The 25,422-nt window shown below is 40.0% G+C and overlaps 1 protein-coding gene across 7 annotated transcripts in view; it reads right to left on the bottom strand.

The window, feature by feature from the left end:
• Positions 1-254: 254 nt before the first annotated feature.
• fam222aa (family with sequence similarity 222 member Aa) overlaps positions 255-25,422 on the bottom strand; it is a 67,864-nt gene continuing 42,696 nt past the window's right edge. For 3 of the 7 annotated variants that reach the window (XM_067405519.1, XM_067405521.1, XM_067405520.1), the window contains one exon: positions 255-4,097. In XM_067405519.1, coding sequence (XP_067261620.1) covers positions 2,638-4,097 — 1,460 coding nt within the window. In that variant the 3' untranslated portion in view covers positions 255-2,637. Of the gene's footprint in view, positions 4,098-9,319; positions 9,411-14,724; positions 15,112-15,521; positions 15,747-25,422 lie in introns of those variants that run through there. The other 4 variants (XM_067405523.1, XM_067405525.1, XM_067405524.1 and 1 more) reach the window with 4 other exon arrangements.

Here is a 25,422-nt window from a genome sequence, read left to right as displayed (position 1 = left end):
AGATTTATTCAGTTCAAGCAGTGCAGGGGAAAGTTACTTTTAGAAGTAATGCCTTACAATACTGCGTTACTCCCTAAAAAAGTAACTATTGCTGTTACTTTTTATGGAGATGTTACTTTTGTGTTACTTTTTCTCACATGGGCTGGGCTTGCTTGTTTATTTTTAATAACAAAAAAGCTATATTTTAGCAAATGTAAAGGCCCTTTCTCTCTCACACACACAAACATATTAATATGAATAAGCCTCAGGCTGAAGGAAATGCAAATTCATGCCTGTACTGTAGAGGGCGCAGCTCAAACAAACCTTTCAGCTGTGCTGCCATTAGAAGAAAAGGTTCAACACTCTTACTTCAGCAAAAAATGAAACACAAATGTGATGTTTATCAAATCATTTTTGCTTATTTGTATGGTTGAATTTGGATCATCAAGGGTCAGCAGTAAAGACATTGGTTATTAAATACATTAGTTCATGTAATTTAACATTTCATTACTGCACGTTTGCGTAATATTCTGAATTTGCATTTCATTTCGTTTTTATTCATTTTGAGGAATACTGAATCTGTTTTTGTTCAAGTGAGATGAGTAAATGCATGCTCACATTTAGTCTTACAGAAGAATTAAGCTAGCCATGTTTACACAGCGCACACAAGGCCTCTGCACTTCCGATTTCTTTCAACATGGGGACAGATGTGGTGTAAGTCGATAAATGGGAAAAAAGTAATTTGTGCTACGTATTTGTAAATGTAACCCAGATATTTCCATTATTAGCATTGAAAATTTCACTTTTGTAATACAGACAAGGTCAAAGCAAAGACATGGGTTTCTCAATAAATTCTTGAAATCAATTTATTTTGCACCTCAAAACAAGAAGGGAATGAGTATGTGGTACATTGGGAATGTAGACACAGCTGTAGTTTTACATTTTCTTTTTTTTTTTTTTTGGTGTAAGCTCAGAGAAAACAAAATTGTTAATACAGTCATAATAATTGCACTTCATAAATCTAGACTGTAGCCAGCTTTTTGCCTCCGCCAGAAACACCCCGTCGCCTCTCTCGAGTTTCTAAATTCAATTTACCAATGAAATTTGACTGACAAAAGAAATGCTAATTTAACGCCAGGGACCGCTGTGCCCATCCAATTTTTCTTTATTTCCCCCCTCTCTGTCCCACAAGGCATTAGTCTTCTCAGTAATCTAAGTGCAGTACATTCACAGGAAAGTCACAGTCGGAATAAATATTTCAGTGTTGAGACAAAGCTTACGAGCGGCCTCAACCTGGCTCGAAACCGCTAGCACAGAGCTGAGAAAAACACTCGTCCCCTCTCCTTCCACCTCTGTTTGAGAGAGGCACCACAATGATTGTTTTTATCGTTTCAAAAAGAGGAATGGTCAAGCGACACCTCTGAGAGGTTAACTCCCCTCAGGTCTTCGTTTAATGGAGTCACTTGTACTTCTAAACTTCAAAGCCGTGAGGGAGAAGTAATATGATCCCTAACCAATCAAGAACAAGATTTCCAACAACAGACAGCTCATTTTCGCTATTCCAATTCAGATTACTTTTGGCATGTCAGAATGTGTTTATTTGATGTTTCTTTTCAAAAAGACCTGATCGGTCGAACCTTGTTAATGAGGGTGGTCTCATTTCAGAGCTTTACAACAACCGATTCCTTTTACATCTGCTTATTTGGAGATTTGATTCCAGTGTAGGTAAATAAATGAGCGTTCTGTTGTTTAGTTCTCGGTGGTGATTACACCGTGAGAACAGCAGAAACTTATACTGCAGCCAAAGGAGAATAAAATCAAAATAAATGACCCTTAACGAAACATTAAAAAAAAACTAAGCATTTTACACTCTTACTCCCTTAGCAGCCAATGCATATTATATACTACAAATATATATAAAATAAAACAACAAAAATAGGTTCAAGTCTTCAAGTTCTTTAAATACATTATATTCAAATGTCTAATTTCCAACCTCCCAAGACTTTCACACATTTTTACACCCCAAGCAGTGCAATTTCTATGAAAAACAATTATCGCTAAGGTTTTTCCAACTTATTCATTAACGCCACCTAAAAGCACTGATCTAGTTGCCTTTTTGGTCTTTGAAATGTTGTAATCTGCGAATACCGTTACCTCTTACAGTGTTTTGTCAGCACAGTTTCAGCCGTATCTTTTTTTTTAGACAACCATGGTGCTTAAAGACCATCATTCTTCATCACGTTAATCCAATCGGTTACTTGCAATGTGGGGAGGAGAAGAGGCCATTTACTTCATTTAAACCATTGACTCTCACCAAAAAATTATTAGTCTGATAAAATAATTCAAAAAGAAAAAAGATAAACAATTGGAAAACAACCAAAAAAATCCCTCTTGGTAGAAAAGAGAGAAAAGAAAAGAATCACAGAATCCACATTTAGGAACATTCCAATTCCCAGCCAGCAATTCGCTCCCAGCTCTGAGCTGAGAGGCACCGATTGGCTTTCCAGCATTCACCCAACCATGTTTTGATCCAGATCTCCCCCAGTCTGCTTTGAGCAGGATCAAGAAACTCCACTGCAAATCTAGGCAATGGCAACAACTGCAGTTTGTGATTAAAGATTTTCCAGTCGCTCTTTATATTGGTCAGCCCGGCTCTTCTTATCTGTAAACAGGGAGGCGGATGTGTGCATGCTGGTGGTCCAATAGTCTCGGCACAGACACAGTCTCGTATCCCTTCCCCAACATCTGCTCCTTGATGCAGGGCGGATGGATGTCATTGATCAGGTATTCCAGTGACTGCAGACTGCTGCTCAACACTGATGTATTACATAGACTCTTACTGGGCAAACTGCAACACAGACCACCCGTGCTGTCGATGGGGGGGTGGTGGTGATGATGATGATGGTGGTGGTGATGATGAGGGTGTTGGTGATGGTGGGGGAAAGCCAGCTCCCTGTGCCCTGTCACCGGTCCAGCTGTGGTGGTAGCTCCCGGGAGCTCTTGTGGGTTGTAGCAGTCGCTGTCTGGCGTCACCAGAACGCTGTTCCACGGAGGCGCAAAGTACTGGCCGACAGAAAAGTTCCCATGCATCCCTACACAGTTCAAAGGGGAAGAGCTGACCTTGTCCAGTCCACCCCCGCCACTCGAACTGGCTGTCATTGGATAACCTCTGGAGGAGGACACCTGTGCCCCTCCGAGCATGATGGACCCTCCCGGGGCACAGGTTTCGGGTGACTTGCTAATGGCACCTCCACCTCCGCTCCCCCCACTGTACATCCTCAAAACTGCCTGCTGCTGCTGTTGTTTCTGCCACAGCAGGTAGTCCATACCTTCGGGATACACCCCAGCCTTCATCACCTCCCCATTCTGCCCTGGTAGCACCGTCCCTGAATAGGCCATGTTTCCCTGCGGAGCCACACTAGTGACATAAGTCCCCCCTGAGGAGTTAGCGGTGCCCTGTTTAGATGGGCTGGGGTTCGGAGGTCCTGTAGATGCCCCATTCTGACACACCTGCTGCAGAGCCTGGGCTTGGCAGTGCTGGTTGATCTGGTAAATGATGCTCTGGATGGAGGGAAGATTTGACTGAGGAGGGAGGTTCAGTCCTCGGCCCCCTGCCACAGGGATCACAGAACCGGCCACAGTGACATTAGGGGGGACTGACAGAGTGGTGGCCTCTGGTGGTTTGGGATGCCCTGTGTGGTACACAATCTGTCCGTGGCAATGACCTAAAGTGCTGCTGTTGGGAGGTGGATAAGGAGCCACTGCTATCTGCGCCGGAGACAACTTAGTCCTCCTGCCCTCTGAGTTTTTGAGGACGCCCTTTGTTGAGGGTATGAAAGATGATGAGGAGGATGACGATGATGACGATGATGATGAGACTTTGACGATCGCTAACAGACCCTGGTAGCCCCCAGTGTGGAGATGGGGATAGGGGCTGTAGCGCTGTCCAGTGGTGTCGTATCCATTCACAGTCCGGTTAAGGTGCTTGTGTTGGGGGACCCTGATGTTGGTGGGGAAGATCTTGATGGACAGAGGGCTGTTGGCTGTCTTCTGCGCATAGGCATCCAGCTCTGCTGCACTGGGGTAGCGCGGGGAAGGCATGGGGACAGTCAGCTCACCTGTGAGACAAAAAATATAAGAATATCTTTAGTCAGACTTTGATAGAGTTGGTATATGGCGCACTAGTGTAAACTTTATAGCACCTTTTTGTCATTTTGGCAGATAATGATGCTACCGGTCTGGACATTCTTCTAAAGTCTTTGGCACTCTATAATACTGCACTTGTGTACGAATCCCAATCCATTTTAGTAGAGACAAGTGTGCCAAGCTTCCAGTAAAGACCTCCATCTTTAGTTGACATCACCCTAAATGACCTGCTCTTCTTGGTGGATCACATTAAAACAGCAGTTCTGCCTTTTCCACAACAAAGAAAATAAGTCCCTTCCTCAACTTATATATATGAATTGTATGTTCTCAGCTACCCATTTAGTATTTGGCATTGACCTTATGTGAGTAGTTTCTTCATTCCAATCTTCATTGGTAAGAAAATGTCTGCTAAGAACGATAAATGTAATTGTACAAACTGCAGATACATAATTCACAAATTATGTGAATAGTGAATGTTTTAAATTCAGCCTCTCTATAGAAACTATATTTAATTCCTTACCCAGTTCTCTCTCTCTTTCTCACTTTATATTCCAGTAGAGGTTTATCCCTGGATAAATAGCTCTTTTTTAACTTGAAATCAGGCACCTAAGGCATTATTAAACCAGTGCTTTGTGAAATTAATTTGGCCTTTCTATTGTTCAAAATTGGGTTACCCTTGGAGATGGAAAGGAGAGCGAGCAGGAAGTAAGGAGGATAAAAGACTTGTTTAATTGCACTGACACATTTGAGATTTATAAGTAGCACCAGTAGGTCTTAGCCTTGGCCAGGCCAATTTCTCAATTATTCAATCAGACCATCTCCAAATGAAGAGACAGACCTACATTACCCCTCCCACGAACCCCCGAAAACTCTACTCCCTGGGAATTCGTAACCGGGTTTTTTTTCAGCCTGTACAGAGAAACTGTGAGACAAAATGTACTGCACAAGCTTTGTCATAAAACATGATTGAGATATCCATTAAAAGCTGTGCTGCTAAAACTCACTGACTCACTCCTATTAAAACGCAAAGACCCACATGTTGGGCAGGGCAGGAAATGATAAAAAACCCAATAAGCCTTAATGTCTAATAGTACCCAGACAGCAAGACAAAGTGTCCTTGTAGATGGACTCTGTTTTGGCTTGATCAGGGTTTTGAATCAGGCATTTTCAGAGAAACCTGGGGCTTTTGGGATTCTGAGAAAAACGAGTTGGGGAAACAAGGAGAAAGAGCTGCGAAAGGCAGTGCAGAGGATGAGCGGAGGTGAAGGGCCGTGGTGAGATTGGATTTAAACGACATTATTCAGGCAATTTCATGGCTACTTAGTTCAGTGCTACAAAAAGGCAGAGCGGGAGCAGGCAAAGCACTCAATTTACAAGTGATAAATCAACTGCCACAAATGACTACCAAGCCTCTCAAAAATTATATTTTTAAGAAAAGTGTGCACATTTATTGGTTGTTTTTATCATTCTGACTAAAAATTAAACTGCCACAAATGACAGTGTCAGCAAATGTCAGAGTGGTTTTTCCAGAACTCTAGGGATCCAGCTGTGAGGAAGTTGTCACATTTCTGATAGTCACACTTTAAACATCCTTCACTCTCTGGCTTCCATTAAGCTGGCACAAGTCAATCACTCAAGAAGCTAAATCTACACCATCCATGTGCTCTAAGCCCTTAAAATCTAATAGCACATGGTAAGATAAGTGATGAAGTTGCATTATATATATATTATATATATATATATATATATATATATATATATATATATATATATATATATATATATATATATATATATAAAAAATACGCTTTTAAAAATAGTTTACAATTATAATCACATAATCACTCCAAAATATTGTCTATATAATTTATTTTTAAAGATAAACAATACTTCATAGTGCCTCATCTTAATTGAACAGTTTGAACAATTAAGATGATACATAGAAAAAGGATTTTAAAAGAAATTCAAAACAAATTTTCAAATAAATGCTTTCTTTAGCTGCTGCAAAAACTTTTCCAGTGTATAGAACAAATCTGACCCATTCCTCTACCCAAAACAGTTTTATTTCATGTATATTTATAGGATGTCTTGCTTGAGTGGCCTGCCTCAGACCACAGCATTTCAAATGGAATTGGAACCAAGACTCCAGAGAAGGCCAAAAAATGCAAAATTGCATCTGTTTGTGCTGCTGCTGTTGTTGTTGATATACATGTCATGTGGCATCACCCTACTTCTTTTGGGTTTTAGATCACAAACAGACACCCTGATTTTTGCTCAATGACAGCAAGACTTCCATAGATATATTCACAAAGTAAGATGGCCTTTTTTATGTTTTATTATTTATTGCTGCTTTTATATCAGAGTCACTGTCTGAACTGACTATGTGTTTTGTTTCATCTATGACCACCTTTTTATGGATATGGATCATCATTATTTATTTTTAGGCTATTTACTTAAGAATGAAAGTTAGGTCTTATTTTAGGCCACATCCAAGCAAACAGCCTCTTTCACCATTCACTGTCTCAGACTAGCTCTTTCATGTCTAATAAGTCTTTTTAAAGCATTCCTGAGGCTACAGAGGTCTGCAGAGTGTTTAAAGCACGTATGTTAGCTGGCATCTTCTTGGGCAGCGGATGAAAGGATGCTCGTCTTTGCGCTGTCACAGTCTAATTGGAGGTGTTCTAAATGGGTCAGATGAAATGGGGGGCTGTCGAGCATCTGTCCAGCCCATGCAGGGCCAGCAGAGGGGCCGACACTTTCAACCCCCTCGGTGACAGCAGCGCCACTGCGCTTTGATGTTTCTCCGACAGCCAGCACAGAAGGGTGGGTGGGAAGGGTTTGTGCGTGTGTGTGTGTGTGTGTCTATGTGATACAACTAGACTGACAGTTTCCTCACTTCATTGGATCCAAAGAGAAAAAAAAAAACTGCGGATTTCAAAGAGGCGTCGCTGGTCCGTATGCAAATAGACGAGCCAATTTTCTGATCTCCTTTACGTAAGGGGGGTTGGATCGGGTGACTATCTTTGATCATCACATGGTTTAATTAAGGAGCTATGCTTTGCCATGTCACTCTCCCTTAACCTTCTATCTCTCTCCTCCCTTTACTTCATCTCGCTTTGTGATGGGGCCAAAATGTACTAATTATCATTAAAGCGCAGCTAATGCTGTTGCTGCCATGTGTTTTTGTGTGACAGGTCCATATTTTCCATTCCTAAACTGCTCCGTTGAATCCTCTTGTACAATGGATAAAGCTGCTGTTGCTGTCTTTCTCTCTGTGGCCCGCTCTTGTTTGTCAACAGGCAAAAGCCTCCAGCACCTGACCTGCCATCAAAGGGTTTCACACTTCACAGGCCACGGGGATTAGATGCCTTTCAGACCCATAGAGAGCTGCTCCAACCCACAAAGGCCTCTGGCCATTACTGCAGCTATGAGCACAACGGAGGAGAGAGAAAGAGAGGTTTGAGGTAGCCATCACTGATTTTCTCTGGTGATTCTTTACCAAACGCTTTTAAATTATAATTAAATCCATGTCAATCTCATAAGCCCACACAGAATCTGCCCGAAGCGAAAAACGAACAGAAAGGTAGTGTTGCCCTCAGTGATGTAAAGCGACATACAAATCGTCTACTAAAGAAAACATATGTTGCAACTAGCACATTGTCTAACAACTTTTTCCTCAGTGGAAATTAGTGTTAAAAGTACAGACTTCGATATATAGTCGGTACTGAAACTTTGAGTGCTGTTGAGCAGATTCGTAAACTCCTCTAATTGGCCATTGTGTTCACGCGCTCAACATATATGTCTGTGTTTGTCTACAATGAGTGTTTGAAAGCACACGGAAGTGTTTAAATTTGACCGGTCCGCTGATAGATGCCTGCTTTCAAACACTCCCGTGTCTATCTGTGTAAGCGCTCTGTGAAGAGCATAACTGATGTCTATTTACAACATGTTTTTGAAGCATTGATCATTGTAGCCAATCACAGACATTTCTGATGAGTGCGTGAACACCAGAGTTGGGTATACAAAGTAACGCTTTACTGTAGTCTAATTATTGTTCCTGATAACGCAGTAATGTAACGCATTACATTTTAAATTTATGTAATTTGATTACAGTTACTGATGTCAATAAAATTACGTTACTTGCATTACAAGAAAAAAAAATATTAAGTAATGTGCATTTCTAAAAGAAATCATTATGAATCACCGGAGAACGCATGGAGGAGGATACCCGCGCCCAAGACGAGAGCGGTTCAACCTCGCCTAAACAAGCTAGATTGGATTTTTGTTCAGGATCGGAAGGGAAGGTAACTTCTGAACAATACTGTTTTCAAATGTTATTATAATGTTTTCAGCAATTTTTTCCTGTCTTAAATGCAGTTACATACAAACATAAACACAGTTCAGCTACCACACACACACGCTACACACAGCTGTTTAAGCTGTGTCCAAAACCGCTCACTCGTTCACTGATTCACTAATCCCTATATAGTGTAGGCCTATGTCATTTGAGTGCACTATATCTCCAAAAAGTGAACAACGTGAAGTGAGTGAATTTGGACGCTGACTTAGCCTAACTGTGCGTCGGAGAACTGGAGCTGTCACAGAAACGGCTCAACACGTGATAAAACTACTTTTATCCTACATGTTACTTTATAAAATAATATTAATAACTATCTTAATGACTTTATTTTGTAATCATACCATACCTGCCAGCTTTGTAGTTTCATCGATTGTATGGTTTGTCATGCTTAATATGGGTTCATAATCATTAAATACTATTAAAAAAAACTGCAAACAAAAATAAACATTAACAAGTGTACAATATTTCATATATTTATTAGTTTTAATAAAGTTATTTTTAGTTTGTTAGAATCTCACGCTCGCAGATGACGTGGTCGTTGAGTGCCCACAGGCGACTGTTATGACTGCATTAGAATGAATTAGCTACCTATAGATGATTAACGAATATTTTTAAGTCAAGTTGCTGTTTTCATGTAATATTTTTCAGTCAATATTAAATTACAGAAAGAACTATGAAACCTACAAAAATACACCACAAACTGAAACTCAAAGTAACTTGAATGTAAAGTAATTAGTAATCGGATTACTTTTTACATGTAGTAATCAGTAATGTAATCAAATTACAATTTTAATGTAGTAATTTGTAGTGGATTACTTTTTTTGACTAACTTACCCAACACTGGTGAACACAATGGCCAATCACACCGTCACATTTTTAACATTTCAGTAGCGACTTGGTACCGAAGTCAGAACTTTTGACAACACTAGTGGAAATCAAACATGTGGTGAGAAACCAAAATAAAGGATCAATATCACAATGTTTTCACATTTATATACAGATGCAGTTATACACATATATAAGATTTTAAAAATATAATTTACGCATAAGTTTTTCATTTCAAATTTATATTTTAATTTTAAATATAATATAATTCCTAGGACTTCAACCCTGCTCCGGGGGACCTGCTGTCCTGCAGAGTTTAGCTACAACCCTAATCAAACACATCTGAACCAGCTAATCAACATCTTCAGGATTGCTTGAAAAATCACAGGCAGGTGAGCTGAAGCGGGTTGGAGATCAACTTTGCAGGACAGTGGGCCTCCAGGAGCAGGGTTGAAGATAGATTTTGCAAAATACAGTATCATGGCCGGCTGATTTATTTGTGTTTACATTCATTATAACATTCATCTAAATAAATTTCAATGCACTCGCTAGTCAGTTCTAAGCCATTAACTTCATGTTTGTTTATCATGATGAAACGGGCTTCTAAGAAAGCACCAGATGGGTAAACTTTGAACTTTTAAATATGACTTGTTTGACTTGTTTTCTCACACTTCCCCCTGCCCAGATATTACACTAACATTATCTGTCACGTAGGCCATCCCCCGAGTGAGTGCGAGTGTGACATCTTTCATCAACTCAGACCTGCGTGACTTATTGGTGCTCAATGTCTCTGATCACGCTTGTGAGAACAGAGCAGATGGCGTCCTGTGATAAACAGAGACAATCACACCTAAACACACGCACCCACACGATAAACTCAATAACAGATCCACACAAGAGACGCGTTCACAGCGCGAACATGCTACAAATGAAAACAAAACATACTCCAGTAAATAGGCAGACATGAAACCACACACGCTATCACACACCGGCTCAGTGGAGTGAAGCGTGTTGTGGTTGCTCCTGTTTGCAGTATGTATGTGTGTTTTGCGTATGTTAATGTGGGGCAGGAGTTCTAACAGGTGTCTGCATGGGCGACAGTCTGCAATGCCTCCTGGGCAAAATGCTTCACACTTGCTTCATCTCGACATGCGACAGCCTTGTACGGATTAATTATTTCCCTTGAGGAAGGCAGCAATCCATTCCTCGCTAGCTCACAGAACAGGAGCTACCCACAAACACAGCTAGAGCAAACTGAATTACACTAGCCCTGTCCTGTCCTGTCCATTTATTGCTGATTATTCCTCTTCACTTTACAGAAATGATCCATCGCTGGCTGTTTCGAGGCCGCATCTAATATCAGTGCTGTCCTCAGCGAGCGTATTCAGTCATGCATTGTGCCTTTTCCCTCTTCTGGCATACGGACAAATGATCCCATCCTGCCAGGCACAAAGCGCTCGGGGAGGACGGGAGGGGAAGATTGCGGGAAACGGGATGGCAGGGGGATAATTAGCGGAATGACCTCTGTCCTTAATCACTCGCGGCTGGCACTGAGTGCCCGTGTGTCAGAGCGGCAGTTCTCTAAATGCCATCTCTCATTACCGCCGACGCACACCAACCAGAGAGGACTTGCACACACACAAACACACATAAAGACAACAGGACCTGATCTCCGCAATCTCCCCGCCATCCCGCTGCAGTCTCACATGGCAAATGGACACCTGCAGGCTGAACACTGACGTCCTGTCATGGAGTAGATGGGTCAGGGTGAGCGGGGCTAGGAAAGGCCTGGGTCAGATTTGGACGCGGGTGCAACGGAAGCCATACGGAGAACGCACGTCCTTCACGCTGCCTGGACCGCCCTTGAGCGAGAAGGCAGTGTGGAGGAGGCATAATCCTAAATACTCAATTAACACTACTCTAATTAGCAGCAAGAGTGCGTGTGTGCTGGAGGGGGGCATCAGAGGGATATGAGTGAATGTGAGGGGGAAGAAAATTACAACTGGAGATCCTAAAAAAAATGGGAATTGTCTATGTAGGCTGTTTATTCGCTCTTTAAAGCAATGCATCAAGGCAAAGAAAGAAAAAAAAGAGAGAGAGAGAGAGAGAGAGAGAGAGAGAGAGAGAGATGTAAGGGTGTAAGGGGCCAGATGTGTGCATGCATCCTCAGGGAGGTGTCTGCAGGAAATGATGCAGAGATGAAAGAGAAGTGGTGACACAAAATAACTGAATATTTTCAGAGCGTCGCATTTACAATTAACTTCCCACGAAGAGTAGCACTCTACAGAAGCACAGATGACGTTGAACACTTCAGCCCTATAAATATGTGAAGCATCCGTAACGGTTGAGAAGTGAAAGAATAAATAAAACCTCTGAAATGTCCAGCCGTGTCGATCATGTCTGCAGAAGCGGGAGAGAAGGGGTTTAACAGCCGCTGGGTTTCAACAGAACAAAGAACACACAAAACCACATCAGCTTTGGCTCAACAAATATGGGTTGTGGCAAGGCACAGATAAACAGGAACTGATTCTGAGAAAAACACACACATACTCTGTCAGATGCAATGCAACATCCAGCAGGTTTACAGCGTTCCCCCCCTCCTCTCAAAGTCTGAGTTGTTAAAGCGTAGAAGTGGTCAGCACAAACGCTTAGACAGGCACAGCCATCATCTTTATGTGCCAGCGTGCGTGCGAGACATCTGACCCTGGACGTTTTGGGCCAAGCCCAGTTTCTCTTCCACTGTAGGTGCCTTGGTCTCTCATTGGGATTTAAAATAAATCACAAAATTGAAAGTGTGAAAATATGTCCTACACTGGTTTAAGGACAGTATACACTAGAGTATACAGACTAAACAATCTCTGAGTATCTGAGGCTATATCTCTAAAACAGTATTATAAGATCTTGAGAAAATAATTTGAAATATTTATTATTTCATACTATTTCATGTACTAATTTTTTCAAAAATTACTTACAAATTCACTTATAGCATTTAAAAAGTTTTTATTTTTAATTAATTCAGACAAAAATAGTATTGAATTTTAATATCAGACATTTAGTGGGAATCAGCCATAACAAGAAAATATTTATCGGTTTATCAGCCAAGATTTAAATATTGGTGCATCTCATGCTACACTATTGGCATTGGACCTAATTTCCCCTCAAAATTTCACAGATTCACTAATGTGACTGAAACTTCATGAATTTAGCCAGTGAACGTTCGCAAACTAAACCTCTTGTGTAACAGACAAAGGATTGTGGGCAATATTACAGTAAAAAAACGTGCGGATGTGTAATAGTAAATCCTATGGATTTTCAATGTCTTGGAATGTACAGTAGTAATCCGAATATTTCATACTACAGTATGTAGGATGGATAATATGCACACTGGGATTCAGTTTTGCCCAGGTTAAACATACACAAAACAGTCAAAATACAACTCCTGCATGCACTCCATAACATAAGCAGGTCCCTCTCTGTCACCCTCTCAACAAAAAGGTTTCATAAAAAGTGGGACAGTGAGAGAGATCGAGCTGAGCATGAGGGGCTTCTGGTGTCGTTGTATTCTAAACAATACCTGCCTGTTGTTAATGGACGTGTCATCTGCTCTTCTCTCACACTGATTACTCAGCGATTACTAACCCAGGCCCCCAGTCGCCGTAACAACCGTTGCCGGCACAATGGAACCCTGAATGTGGCAGCTGTTTGAAGCTCTACAATTAACCCAGCATGCCTCTGTGTGCCTCTCTGGCTCTAATTGAGTGGAGAGCTGAAAGAACACGGCTGTCCTCCCCCAGACCTCCTGCACCGCAGGCTCGGGTTCAGATCTCTGCCCCTCTCAAACACACACGCTAATGACAATAATAGAGCAGGACTGTGAACCTGTCTGTCCAGACCAAGAGTCCTACAGAGAGAGAGACATCTGAATTTGCATACACTGATAAAAATAGGTATGCTAATGATTCACACTAATTGCTAAACGGATCGCACAAGTAAGTGGGAAAAACAAACAATGCAAAGTTGGGATGCACAGAAATTTGGGCAATACTTACAGAATTATGGGTAATAAGTGAGATGATGCAAGCAAATGATGTGATATGCAAGCAAATCTTATGGGTTTGTGCTGTCACTAAAATATATAGTTCACCCATAGTTCACCCAAAAATTATCCCATGATTCACTCACTCTTAAGCAATCCAAGGTGTATATGACTTTTTTCTTTCAGCCAAACACAGTCAGAGTTATATTTAAAAATATCCTGGCTCTTCTCAGCTTTGTAATGGGATTAAATGGTGCCCGAGTGACCTCTGACCTGATACGTCGGATCAGAGGTCACTCTTCCGCCGGAACTAGACTCATGTACGGCTGTTGCCTGAAGCCAGGGTTTATATAATATGGATAGAAAATATGGATAGAAAAATATGGATATTTTTCTTACAAAAACTCACTTCAGAAGGCCTTTATTAAGCCTGTATGGATTACTTTTGTGATGATAGATGCACTTTTTGGAGCTTCAAAAACTTGGGCGCCATTCAATCCCATTACAAAGCTGGGAAGAGCTTTTTTTTTAATAGTTAAAATTTAATAATTTTAACTCAGTTTGTGTTCAGCTGAAAGAAGAAAGTCATATACACCTAGGATGGCTTGAGGGTGAGTAAATTAGGTTAAATAGGGTGATAAGGGTGATCATTTTTGGGTGAACTATCCCTTTAAGTTGCCCTCCATGCAAGGAGAAATGATAAAGAGGTAAAACTAATACACCTAATGACATTTCTGGATGTCTGTTATGAACTAAAAGAGAGATATTATTTTACTATAAATATAAATACTAAAACTATGAAGAAAATGTAATTCATTGACATTAGGGATATAGACAATTAAAAACAAGAAAAGCCAGTGTTGAGCAGACTTGGTCGGTTAAAATGGAAAAGCTGTCCCAAAAAAATAATCTAATATTTACTTAAGGACACACTTGGCTCCGATTTTAATTGATTCATTTCCTGCTCCGCTCAGGGTGAACTGGCAAAACATATTCGGGTTACTTAGCTAATTCCCCATAGATACAAGCAAGTATACCCAATCAAAGGTGAATCTCAGAGCTAATAAGCGCAGGGGCTCCGAGTCAAATTAAAATGCACATGAATAATAATACGCATGATACTTGAGACCTTCTCAGAGGAAATAACATTTTAGGCAATATCCACCCGAAGACGGCGCGTGAAGTTTTAATTTGCATTACTCTTCAGCGTGACACCATTTAAAAGCCAATTCCAACATTTTAATTCAATGAAACGGCACACATTGGAGATGCTCTCTCTGTTTGGTTTCGAGCTCACACACACACACACACACACACACACACACACACACACAATCCATGTCATTTTAAATGTCTGGAAATCTCTTTACTCACTCACCGCTATGTACTCACACTCTGCCTTCCTTTCTGATAGTCCTTCCTCTCCTCTGCTCCTGCACTCTCATCTATCTCTCCATCTCCCTCTCTCTCTTTGAGTAAGCGAGTTTCATTGGGGTGCTTGCCGACTGGAATCACCTCAGGGCGAACACTTTATTATCTGCGGTCAAAGCGTCACTACAAATACCATTCTACACACACAAGTGTCACTTTGCATTTGTCTGCTTTCTGCCTGCATCGGGCCAGCAGGACCAGGCTGCCTGTACACACACTCCAGATCACACACACAGCGTGGGAAAACAGACAACACAGATTTCTCTTCCTACTAGTACAAGGCCTGTCCACATTAATATAATATAATATAATATAATATAATATAATATAATATAATATAATATAATATAATATAATATAATATAATATAATATAATATAATATAATATAATATAATATAATATAATATAATAAATATAATATAATATAATTAATATAATATAATATAATATAATATAAAGTATTGTAATATTAAAATATTGACAATATTTTAGGATATTACAGGAAGTAAGTTTTTAGTACTTAAAACTATATTTATGCAATATCTAAATATGGACCTTTTTTTTATCCTTTGTGGGTTTTGTGCTACATTTGGGCTTTTTGTGCAGCTGTTTTTGTTATTCAGCACAGAACAGCTTTTCTCTGCCCTCCATACCGAAACGTAGAGCACAAGGTACGAGAGATTATAAAGAAAGATGAATAAAAAATTCTCTAAGCTTGTAGCAATGAGGGGAAGATAACAACCGTTCCTCTCCCAGAGGAGAACCCCACAGACCCCATCCACTCGCTCTCCTCCTAACGCCTCAGAGAGCCCCTCTTCATCATCCACAACAACGGAGACAGCAGGCAGCGAGCGCTGTCCTCTCCGTGCCTGTGTGGAATGCTAACCGTCAGCAGACATGTCAGGGGCATTGTGGGACGAGAACTGGGCGACTTTGTTTTCTCTCACACTTCATGCCACACGGCTCGCTGGCGAATGAAAACAAAGACAAACAGAAGATCAGAGCAAACTGCAACGGAAAAGCTCATACTGCACTTTTGTTTTGTTCTAGTGTTTGTCAAAACCAAAGAAATTACAATTCAAACAATTTTCGAAAGAAGTGTTTATACTTTGTTTATAATTATCTCATTGCAAAATACACTCACAATATGAACTCACAACATATAGGGCCTAATTTATTGGATGCAACTTCCCATGGGATCATTAAGAGATCAAAAAGAAATCTTCATATCTACAGAATTCCAACAAAGAATCTTCCACAAAAACAATTAGAGAAGTTGTATTTGCCATGCAAACTAGAATTGCATCAATATAATTCCCATAAAGCATTGCCAATTACATAAGTCAGTGCCTTATAATGTCAACAGTTAAAGGGTTAGTTCACCCAAAAATGAAGTTTCTGTCATTAATTACTCATCCTCATGTCGTTCCACACCCGTAAGACCTTCGTTCATTTTCGGAACACACAATAAGATATTTTTGGTGAAATCTGAGGGTATCTGAACCACACATATGCAGCAACGACATTAATAAAATCCCATATTTAAAGTTTATATCAAAACGTTCAAACATATGCAAATACATTAAAGGGTTAGTTCACCCAAAAATGTAATTTCTGTCATTAATTACTCTCCCTCATGTTGTTTCATGTCGAACCACACATAGGCAGCAACGACATTGCACATTGTGAGGTCCAGAAAGGTAATAAAAACATTGTTAAAATAGGCAACATGACTACAGTGGTTCAACATTAATGTTATGAAGCGACGAGAATACTTTTTGTGTGCAAAAACTAAACAAAAATAATGAATTCAACAATTTGAACCGTTGTCATACATAGTTGACGTAGTGAACTCAGTGCAGGCACTCAGTTCACTATGTATGACAACGTTGAACCACTGTTTAGCCATGTTTTTACTATCTTTCTGGACCTCACAATGTGCAATGTCGTTGCTGCCTATGTGTGGTTCGACATGAAACAACACGAGGGAGAGTAATTAATGACAGAATTTACATTTTTGGGTGAACTAACCCTTTAATGTATTTGCATATGTTTGAACGTTTTGCTATAAACTTTAAATATGGGATTTTATTAGAAATGACTTATAACAAATAGTTGATTTTGGTATTTTATATAATTTCAGATTCAATAGTCATTTGCAGTGCATCATGGAATGAATAGTTAATTTCGTCATTCAGTGCCATTAATTTGTCCTGCAAATATTTCTGATTCTCAAATACTTTTTTGCTTTAAATGAAATGTTTTAATATTGTGAATCATTCAGATTAAAATGTCTTTGAGGAAAAAGAAAGGAAAAAATACTTTGAAACCAAGGTCACTGAAAAAAAGTAATTACTGATAGACTATTTCTTGAGTACATTTGTTTTGCTGGTATTTGTGTTAACATGTTTTGTCTTCATATTTTAACTTTTTTTTGTGTCGACACCTGCCTCAAGACAAATTCCTTGTATATCGAAGATCTTATGAAGTTCTTTTTATCTCATAGTCCTCCTCCCTTCTCTCTCTCTCATGTCCTTGGTTCTTATCCTACCCGCCAACACACAACACACCCCACTCCTCTCAGTCTCTTCAAATGCTGTTTTGTAGGCGTTTCTCTAGGCTGAGGTCTACCGACAGCCACCCACGAAAAAACAAAACATGAAGCGGCCCATTTCACTTTTATACATCAGACTCGTCTGACTTGAATAAATCCCACATGTGCGTTAGAATTGCTGGGGTCACAAAGTTGACAGTGAGGACAGGTCACTGCTCTATCTGAAGATCTTCCTGGGAGAATGAGAACGAAAGGAGAATTGTAACAGCAAGTGCTGCATAAAATATTCAGCTGAAGGGGATTAATAATGTTTTTTAAGTAATAATATGTCTTAAGCTCTATTGATTGCCTTACCTTTGTGGTATAATTTTAAAAAATAATTTTGACATTTTGTTCTTAATTTCATAAAAAAAACCTTACACTTACAATGGAAGTCTAAGGAGCAAGTGGTGTACACAGATACTGTTGATAGAGTTTTACTTTCATTTAACCTAGAATATTCCTTCTTTTCACATTGTGCGGTATGAAAAAATGTTCTTTGGGTGACAATTAAAAAGAACTGAAAGAACTGAGGAGCAGGACAGGAACAAACGCTCCTCTGTCAAATGCAATCTTGGAGAACATCACAAGCTGCTTGATAGAGTTAAAGATAATGAAGAGATAACTCATAATGTGAGCGAGGAAATGAAAAAAAAAGGGTTCAATTTCGCTTGTCTCTGATAAGATGACCTCTTTTCTGCAAGATTCGTATCAAGAAAACTTTCAGAAACAATCATTCACACACACAGACACGCACACTTTCTAAGATACATGCACAAATGCTCAATGTGTGGTAGAGACAAATCTGAGAATTCAATTGAGATAGAAAGATGACCAAGATCTCAAAGATACTAAGAAACTGATAGAAAGAACTAAGCGTGTACATTATGTGTGTGTGTGTGTGTGTGTCCGTCCTGACAGGCCGAGGGATATCTCACAGTGCAAGTCTGCAGGTAAATAGAAAAAGAGGGCTGCCTGCAGCTAGCCTGGAGCAAGTCTCAACCCTTCTGCTCTCTCATTTAGGAAACAAGGTCTCCGTTGCTTCAAAATGAATATTAAACACCATGCACACACACAAGTGCTGGTAAAACCATATTAAGCCATTGACCAAAAAGCTATAAATCAGCGTGCTGGTAAAAATTTCACAAGACGGCCAAACCGCTAACGGGATCTCATTGGCACGCTACAAACAAGATCTATTTTCATCTCTAACACTTGTTTATTTATATCTAAACACGTCTTTGTTTGCTTTTTGACAATGTGTCTGAGAATATTAGACCACAGAGACGTGTAAGGACAGGAAACAAGAAACCCAATCAAGCACACCGAGTCTTTCATACTAATGCTTGTGATACTAATTTGCAAGAGAGACTGTTAGTGCACATACACTCTTTACCCAGAGGAGAGCGAGTGTGTCAGGCAGGCTATTCTAATTGATGTTAAAGGTCCCAAAGGAGCAACAATGTTAGTTTAGCACGTCATGTACTGTCTGTCTCGCTCTCTCACACTCACACACACACACACACACAAACTATGTGAATATGATCTGTTCATCTTTCTTCACTAATCTCCTCTTTCATAACACATTACTTGGCTGCTTTTCAACAAGCAAGACAGATGGATGGACAGATAGGCAGACAGATAGACCGAGAAATGGACAAGATAGAGAAACATCTCTATTTATAAAAGATAGAGAAACAGATAGATTGACAGACAGAGAGAAACAGATTAGACAGAGAAATACTGGATAGATGGATGGATGTTCGGACAGACAGTCAGATGGATAGATACGATATGGGAAACAGAAAGATATACATTTAGGCCGTGTCCACCAAAGCATTTTTAGCCAGCTGAAAACGAAAGGTGCTCTGCTGAAAATGCCTAGCTGTGAGTACTTGAGAGCTCTTAAACAGCGCAGACCTTTTTTTTTTTTAGTTGAGACGATTCATTTGCTCTGATACGGAATATCTGCAGAAGTGTTACTAGTATCTCATTTCACAGATAGATTATTTCTGTACTGTTTGTATATAAAAATGTCGATACAATGTAAAGTATTTGCTCTGCCTCTTGTTTTAAAGGATTATTTTCCATTTTTTGTTGTCAACTGTTGACGTTGTACAAGCAGAATGTGGCGTTTGGTCGTTGTTGTATTCCTCCTCTACTGTGATTGGATGGCTGTGTAAAAAGTGACAGTGATGAGCGCTGCTTTTTACCCAAAATTGAATATTCTTCAACACTTGGCAATGGGTAAAAAACACAGTGCATCAGCGTGAAATAGACCAGTGTTTCCCAAAATTTCTTCAGTCACGGCACCCTTTAAAAATTTTCAAACATTTGTGGCACCCCACACTAGTGTTGTCATGATACTACTTTGATACGAAACCTTGAAAATTATCGATTTCCGGTACCGCAGGGAAGAACAGCCGTATATAGGTCTACTATCATTTTGTCCATCCGTTGAAAGTCTTGGAACTTTCTTCTGAAGAGATCACTTTGAAGACATTTTAATTAAGGCTTTTATTCATTTATAAATATTGCTCAATTACCATTACAACCATCTCACCTAGCCTAAATGTTTGCTCACTCAGTGTATTTGTGTTTTTATATTGGGACAATTTTGATAGCTTGTTTTTAATTTAATAATTTCACAGTTAATCTCCAGCTATATATTTTAACATTTATTAGGCAACTTTTAATTTAAGTGAACTTAAAACAATCTTCACATAAACCCATAATAAATTTTATATTTAGGCCTACCTGTGGCAGGAAATATACAGAAATTGAATAAAGTTATCAAACAGTCTGCACTAGATAAATTATAAATTAAATATATAATAATCCTTATCAAAGCTACAAAAAGTTCTTTAGTCAAGAGCAGTAAATAATTTTCTCTGTTACCCTTGTTCTTTGATTAACATCAAAAAGACAGAATTAGTGGCTGCTGTCACTTTAAGATCTACCGCTGCTGCACATGACGCGTATTTGGCGTTCATATAATACTTATTTAACTGCTCTTATTAGGATACTAGACAAAACTAGACTTTTTTGGCATACTTTTGCGTGTTATTCGTTCAAGCACAAAAGAGAACGCGATTCTTGCGGGCTGTCTGTGTGCACCATACTGCTGCGCGTCTTTCTGTGCATCGTGTGTCTGTCAAAACATTCAGACAGCGCGTTCTCATTTAACTTGTCGTGCTTGAATGGTTTAAAAGCATTTGCACGAAGAACAGCGTGATTATATAATGTAACACTAGCCAAAGAATGACAAAAACTGATTCTGCGTTAAATATTTTTAACGGGTTAAACAGATAAAATCAAATCGCATGTGTTAACGTTGACAGCACTACTTATAGGATATAACTGATGTGTTTATGTGAATATGAGGCAAGACATCCATAGTAACAATATTTTGGTGTGTATTTGACCATAAACACTTTATGTGTACACACTGGGAATGAAGCACTGAATGAAATCATGCGCAACCTCTGCCGAAATTTAGACCAACCTTTCTTACAATTTGCATTTTTATTATAAATTTGTGTGTTATATGTTGTCATTGGGGACATCAGATAGTGTACATAATATACAAAATGCATAACTGTGTATACATTTTAGCAATTTAAAAATGTTTGAAGGAGTTTTAACACGGCACCCCTGCTCTCACCAGACGGCACCCAGTTTGGGACACGCTGAAATAGACGCTTGACAATTGGAAAAATATGCTATCCTTGGGAAAAGCGCTTTGGTGGACACATGGCCTTAATGTGTGTGTGCTCATGTTCTGCATTTTCTAACTTGTCTCCTGGCCCCCAACGGAAGGTCAGTCTCCGAGTGTGATCTCATTTCCTCAACTGCTCTAGGATTCTTGGACCCCCTCCACCTCTTCCTCCTCATCTCCTGCCCTCCCTCCCTCCTTCCAACCCGTACATACACCTGGGAGGCCCACGCGCCAGCTTAAAGGGCATCTCGCTAACGTCTGCCAAATCCATGGCAACAGCCGCTAGCATCCCAGGCCCCCTTCCCCACCCTGCTCTGCCCTCTATGCCAATGGCACCCAAAGCCCCAGGATGGGCACCAAATGAGTGGCAAGGCTGGTAGGTCCCCAGCAGTGCCCGGAAATGAGCCTCTGGGTGTGTCTGCAGGTTGCTGGCAGGGCAATCAGCCAATCGTAACCCTGGGAGGCAAAGAAGACTGCAGAATCGAATACAAACAGCACTAAAAAAACCTTTGATTGCCACTGCCTAGTCAGTTATTGATGTTAATATAAATGCTAATTGAGCATCATGGGTAATATAAGCTCTAAAGGGCACCAACTGAAATAAATAAATCTTTAACACACCTCATAAACATGAAACAGAGGAAAAGATCACTCAGAATAAATACAAATTCTTGCAGACAGAAGGTCTGAAAGAAAATATGATGGAGGCAGCAGGGCAGAGAGCAGCTGTCAATTAACTAAGACATAAAAAGGTGAAAAAGGGCAGAGTTGAAACTAAGGCTAAACCAGAGATTGTATGTAACGGGCCTGTATCTCTTACCATTGGAGAAAGCATAACGGCTAACTTCTTTTTAAAAAAAATAATTTTTAAAAAGCTAAAATCTACATATAGTTCCCAACGAAAGTATTGTTTAGTGTAAAACATTCTGAAGATTGGCAAACAGGCTGTCGATTAATTAAATGATTAGCTATTTCCCCACAAAAGCTGTTTAATCAGCATAGTGAAGCCTCTCATCCATTGACTTCCATTCAAAAAACAGCCTCTGGTCTCCCCTGCGTACTGGGGGGGGGGGGGCGGGGGGAGCGTTAGCTTTAGCCGTTACGCTTTTTTGGCTAAAGGTTGCAGGCTTGCCTTCCAGTGGCTTTGGCTAAACCTTGTGATAAATCTGATTTGTTTCGTGTACACTGAACCCTGCTGGATTGGAGGAGCATTGCACCGCTGAAACAAAGACATTCTGGCAGGGATCAACATCTCAAGACCCTTCCAAAAGCCCTTAGCCATTAATGTGAGAACTGAAGGCTCAATCCAATTCTGATGTCTTGTCAGTATGATGCTGTCTTCTGCTTCTCATATGGTTCAAATCTTTCCCATCAGGCCTTCGGAGGTGATAATCTCTCTCTACCGGATTGGATGTTGTGACCCTGCAAATGATGTCACAGTGCCATATGTGCATCTGATTGGCTGCCAAAGCCTGCTGTGGCTCAGGGCAGAGGGAGAAAATGTTGTGATTGGACCTGAATCACTCACAGACACCTTACACAGGTGAGCGTGTGTAACGGATCATGTGTACCATAAGCTCCATAACACTATGGAGAAAATTAAACTGAAGAGGGAAGGAAGGACAGACGAGCGAAACAGCAAGAGATAGAAAGAGTGCAAAAAAAAAAAAAATAGTAAAACAGTGAGCAAAAAGAGCGAAAATGAGCAGGTAAAACAATGAAATGGTAAAGTATATAAAGCAAACAAGAGTGGACAAAAGAAAGTGAGTAAAAGAGAAAACAGGGAGTGAAGGGAAGAGTGAGAGAAAAAATAAAGATTGAGGAAAAAAATGCAAAAAAGGAATAAAGAAAAGAAAGGAACAAAAGGAAAAAAGAAATAAAGTAAACAAAATAGAAAGAAAGAAAAAGAGTAAAAGAAGGAAAGAGAGAGTAATAAAGAAAGAATGAGAGAAAAATAAAGAAAATCAAAGAATTAGAAACAAAGTAAAAGATAAATATTGAAAGAAAAATAAAGTAAAAGTAAAAGAAAGTGTAAAAACAAAGAGAAGTAAAACAGAGAAAGAAAGAAAGTAAAAGAGAAAGAAATGAGGAAAGAAAGACAGACTAAGAAAAAATGAAAGAAAAAGAAAGAAAAAACAAGAATGAGAAACAAAGTAAAAGAAAAATAATGAAAGAGTAAAAGTAAAAGAAAGTAAAAAACAGTAGAAAGTAAAACAGAAAGAAAGAAAGAAAGAAAAGAAGAAAGAAAGAAAGAAAGAAAGAAAGAAAGAAAGAAAGAAAGAAAGAAAGAAAGAAAGAAAGAAAGAAAGAAAAAACAAAAGTGCATGACTGAAAGAGTGAAGGGAAGAGTAAGAAAAATAAAGATTGAGAAAAAAGAATGCAAAAAGGGAATAAAGAAAGAAAGAAAGAAAGAAAGAAAGAAAGAAAGAAAGAAAGAAAGAAAGAAAGAAAAAGGAAGAAAAGAAAGATAGACTAAGAACAAAAATAAAAAATTTAAAAGAAAGAAAGAAAACAAAGGAAAGTGAAAGAGTCAAAAGGAAAGAAAGAGTGAAAGAAGGAGCTACGAAAGGAAGAAAGGCAGAAAATCACCCAGAATGCATTGCAGAGGTCAGTGTCGGAGTGGCTGTGATGTGTCCGGCCCCGGTGCTCCAGTCCCCAGGGTGCTCAGTGATGAAGGGAGATCTGCCCTCCGCTCAGACTTTCATGTCGCCATCTAAGCTACTGGCAGACAGACACTGGCGGGGGGCTGGACGACAGCTACAAATGTCACCCAAATAGGGAGATTTAATTAGGAATGACAAGCCCTGACGCGTGAGAGTGCCGCCACATACTCTGAGAATTTAGGCATGCTGAAAGCGAGCGGCTGTGATTTATAATTTAACTAATGCCTGGCGTTTCTTTTTCATTTCTTGGCTAGAAGGGGGAAAACTCAAAAGGCCTCCTCACTGAAGCTAATCTAATACGATATTTTTAAGGGCAGGCGGTCAACGGCTTCTTAAAAAGCATGTTGCTCGCTCACTCTCTCTCGGTCTCTCGCTACCTCCACTTTGCAACTCGCCCCGGCTTTCTCTCTCGTTTTTTTCAAGCTCTTTTTCTGCTCAGACAGGGAAAGAGGTGTGATAATGAAAACAACCTTTCCTATCTCCCACCCCTCTCTCTCTCTTTCTCTCGCTCGCTAAGCTCCATGCACTCTGGGGAAATTGATTGTCTGGCGGGCCGATCTGAGCGCTCGCAGCTGATGCTGGAGCCAGTTAAGTCCTTTTTTTATTGAGGGTATGAGGCATTTTTAATGGGAGTTGCATCAATGAACTGTGCAGGCGCTCAGCATCTGCATGCAGAGGGGGGCTTTTACATTATACTTATTTGAATACCCTTTCAAATCCTCTCTCTCTACTCATGCTGGATCTGAGAAGGACAGCAAAGCAGGTTCCCGTCTACCTTCATCATCATTTTTATGACATCAGCCCAGAATGTGTGTCTCACTCTCTCACTGTCCAAAGCCGGACACCTGTCTGCAAGCCCTAGACCAGACGGTGCGGTCCATATATGCTGAAACCACAGCGCAGACACCGATACTCCAATCAATGACACACACAAAGGTCTTTTACTTTTGTTATGAGCTTGTGCTCTACTGCAGCGTTCTCTCAATCAAAAGCAAACTGATGCCAGGAAGAGTGACTGTGTGTGTGAGGCACAGAGAAAGAAACTGTTCTTTTCCCATTGATTTCAGCCTCAGACCCCCACTGACTGCTTCTCAATAAGAAGTCCAGAAAGGAAGTGGCTAAATCCTGCTGAAATTGGAGGGAGGGAATCAATTTAAATCAAGCACGGCGGTCTCCATCTCTTCTGCCATCTCATTCTTCTTTTCTTTTCTCTCAAACATGCATTTTCTTTTTTACTTTTCCATGCAAAATCTTTGATCTTTGAAGCTTCTTATTCATCGTTTCATCCATTTGTCAGTCTGCTCTTTCATCCTGCCATCCATCTAGCCATTCATCAATCTACTCATCCATCCATCTATCCACTCATTCATTCATTCATTCATTCATTCATTCATTCATCCATCCATCCATCCACTCATTCATTCATTCAATCAATCCATCCATCTGCTCATTCATTTTCCAATCCATTCAATCACCCGCTCATTCATACATCTACCATCTGCTTCTTCAATCATCCATCCACTCATCCACCCACCCATCTATCCATCCAACCATCCATCTGCCCATTCATTCATCCATCCATCCATCCATCCATCCATCCATCCATCCATCCATCCATCCATCCATCCATCCATCCATCCGCTCGCTCAATCATCCATTCATCCATCCA

Source organism: Chanodichthys erythropterus, chromosome 13 (assembly GCF_024489055.1).
Source record: "Chanodichthys erythropterus isolate Z2021 chromosome 13, ASM2448905v1, whole genome shotgun sequence".
Lineage (NCBI taxonomy): Eukaryota > Metazoa > Chordata > Actinopteri > Cypriniformes > Xenocyprididae > Chanodichthys > Chanodichthys erythropterus.
The sequence above is the reverse complement of the archived record's forward strand: the minus strand, read 5'-3'. Positions and strand labels throughout refer to the sequence as shown.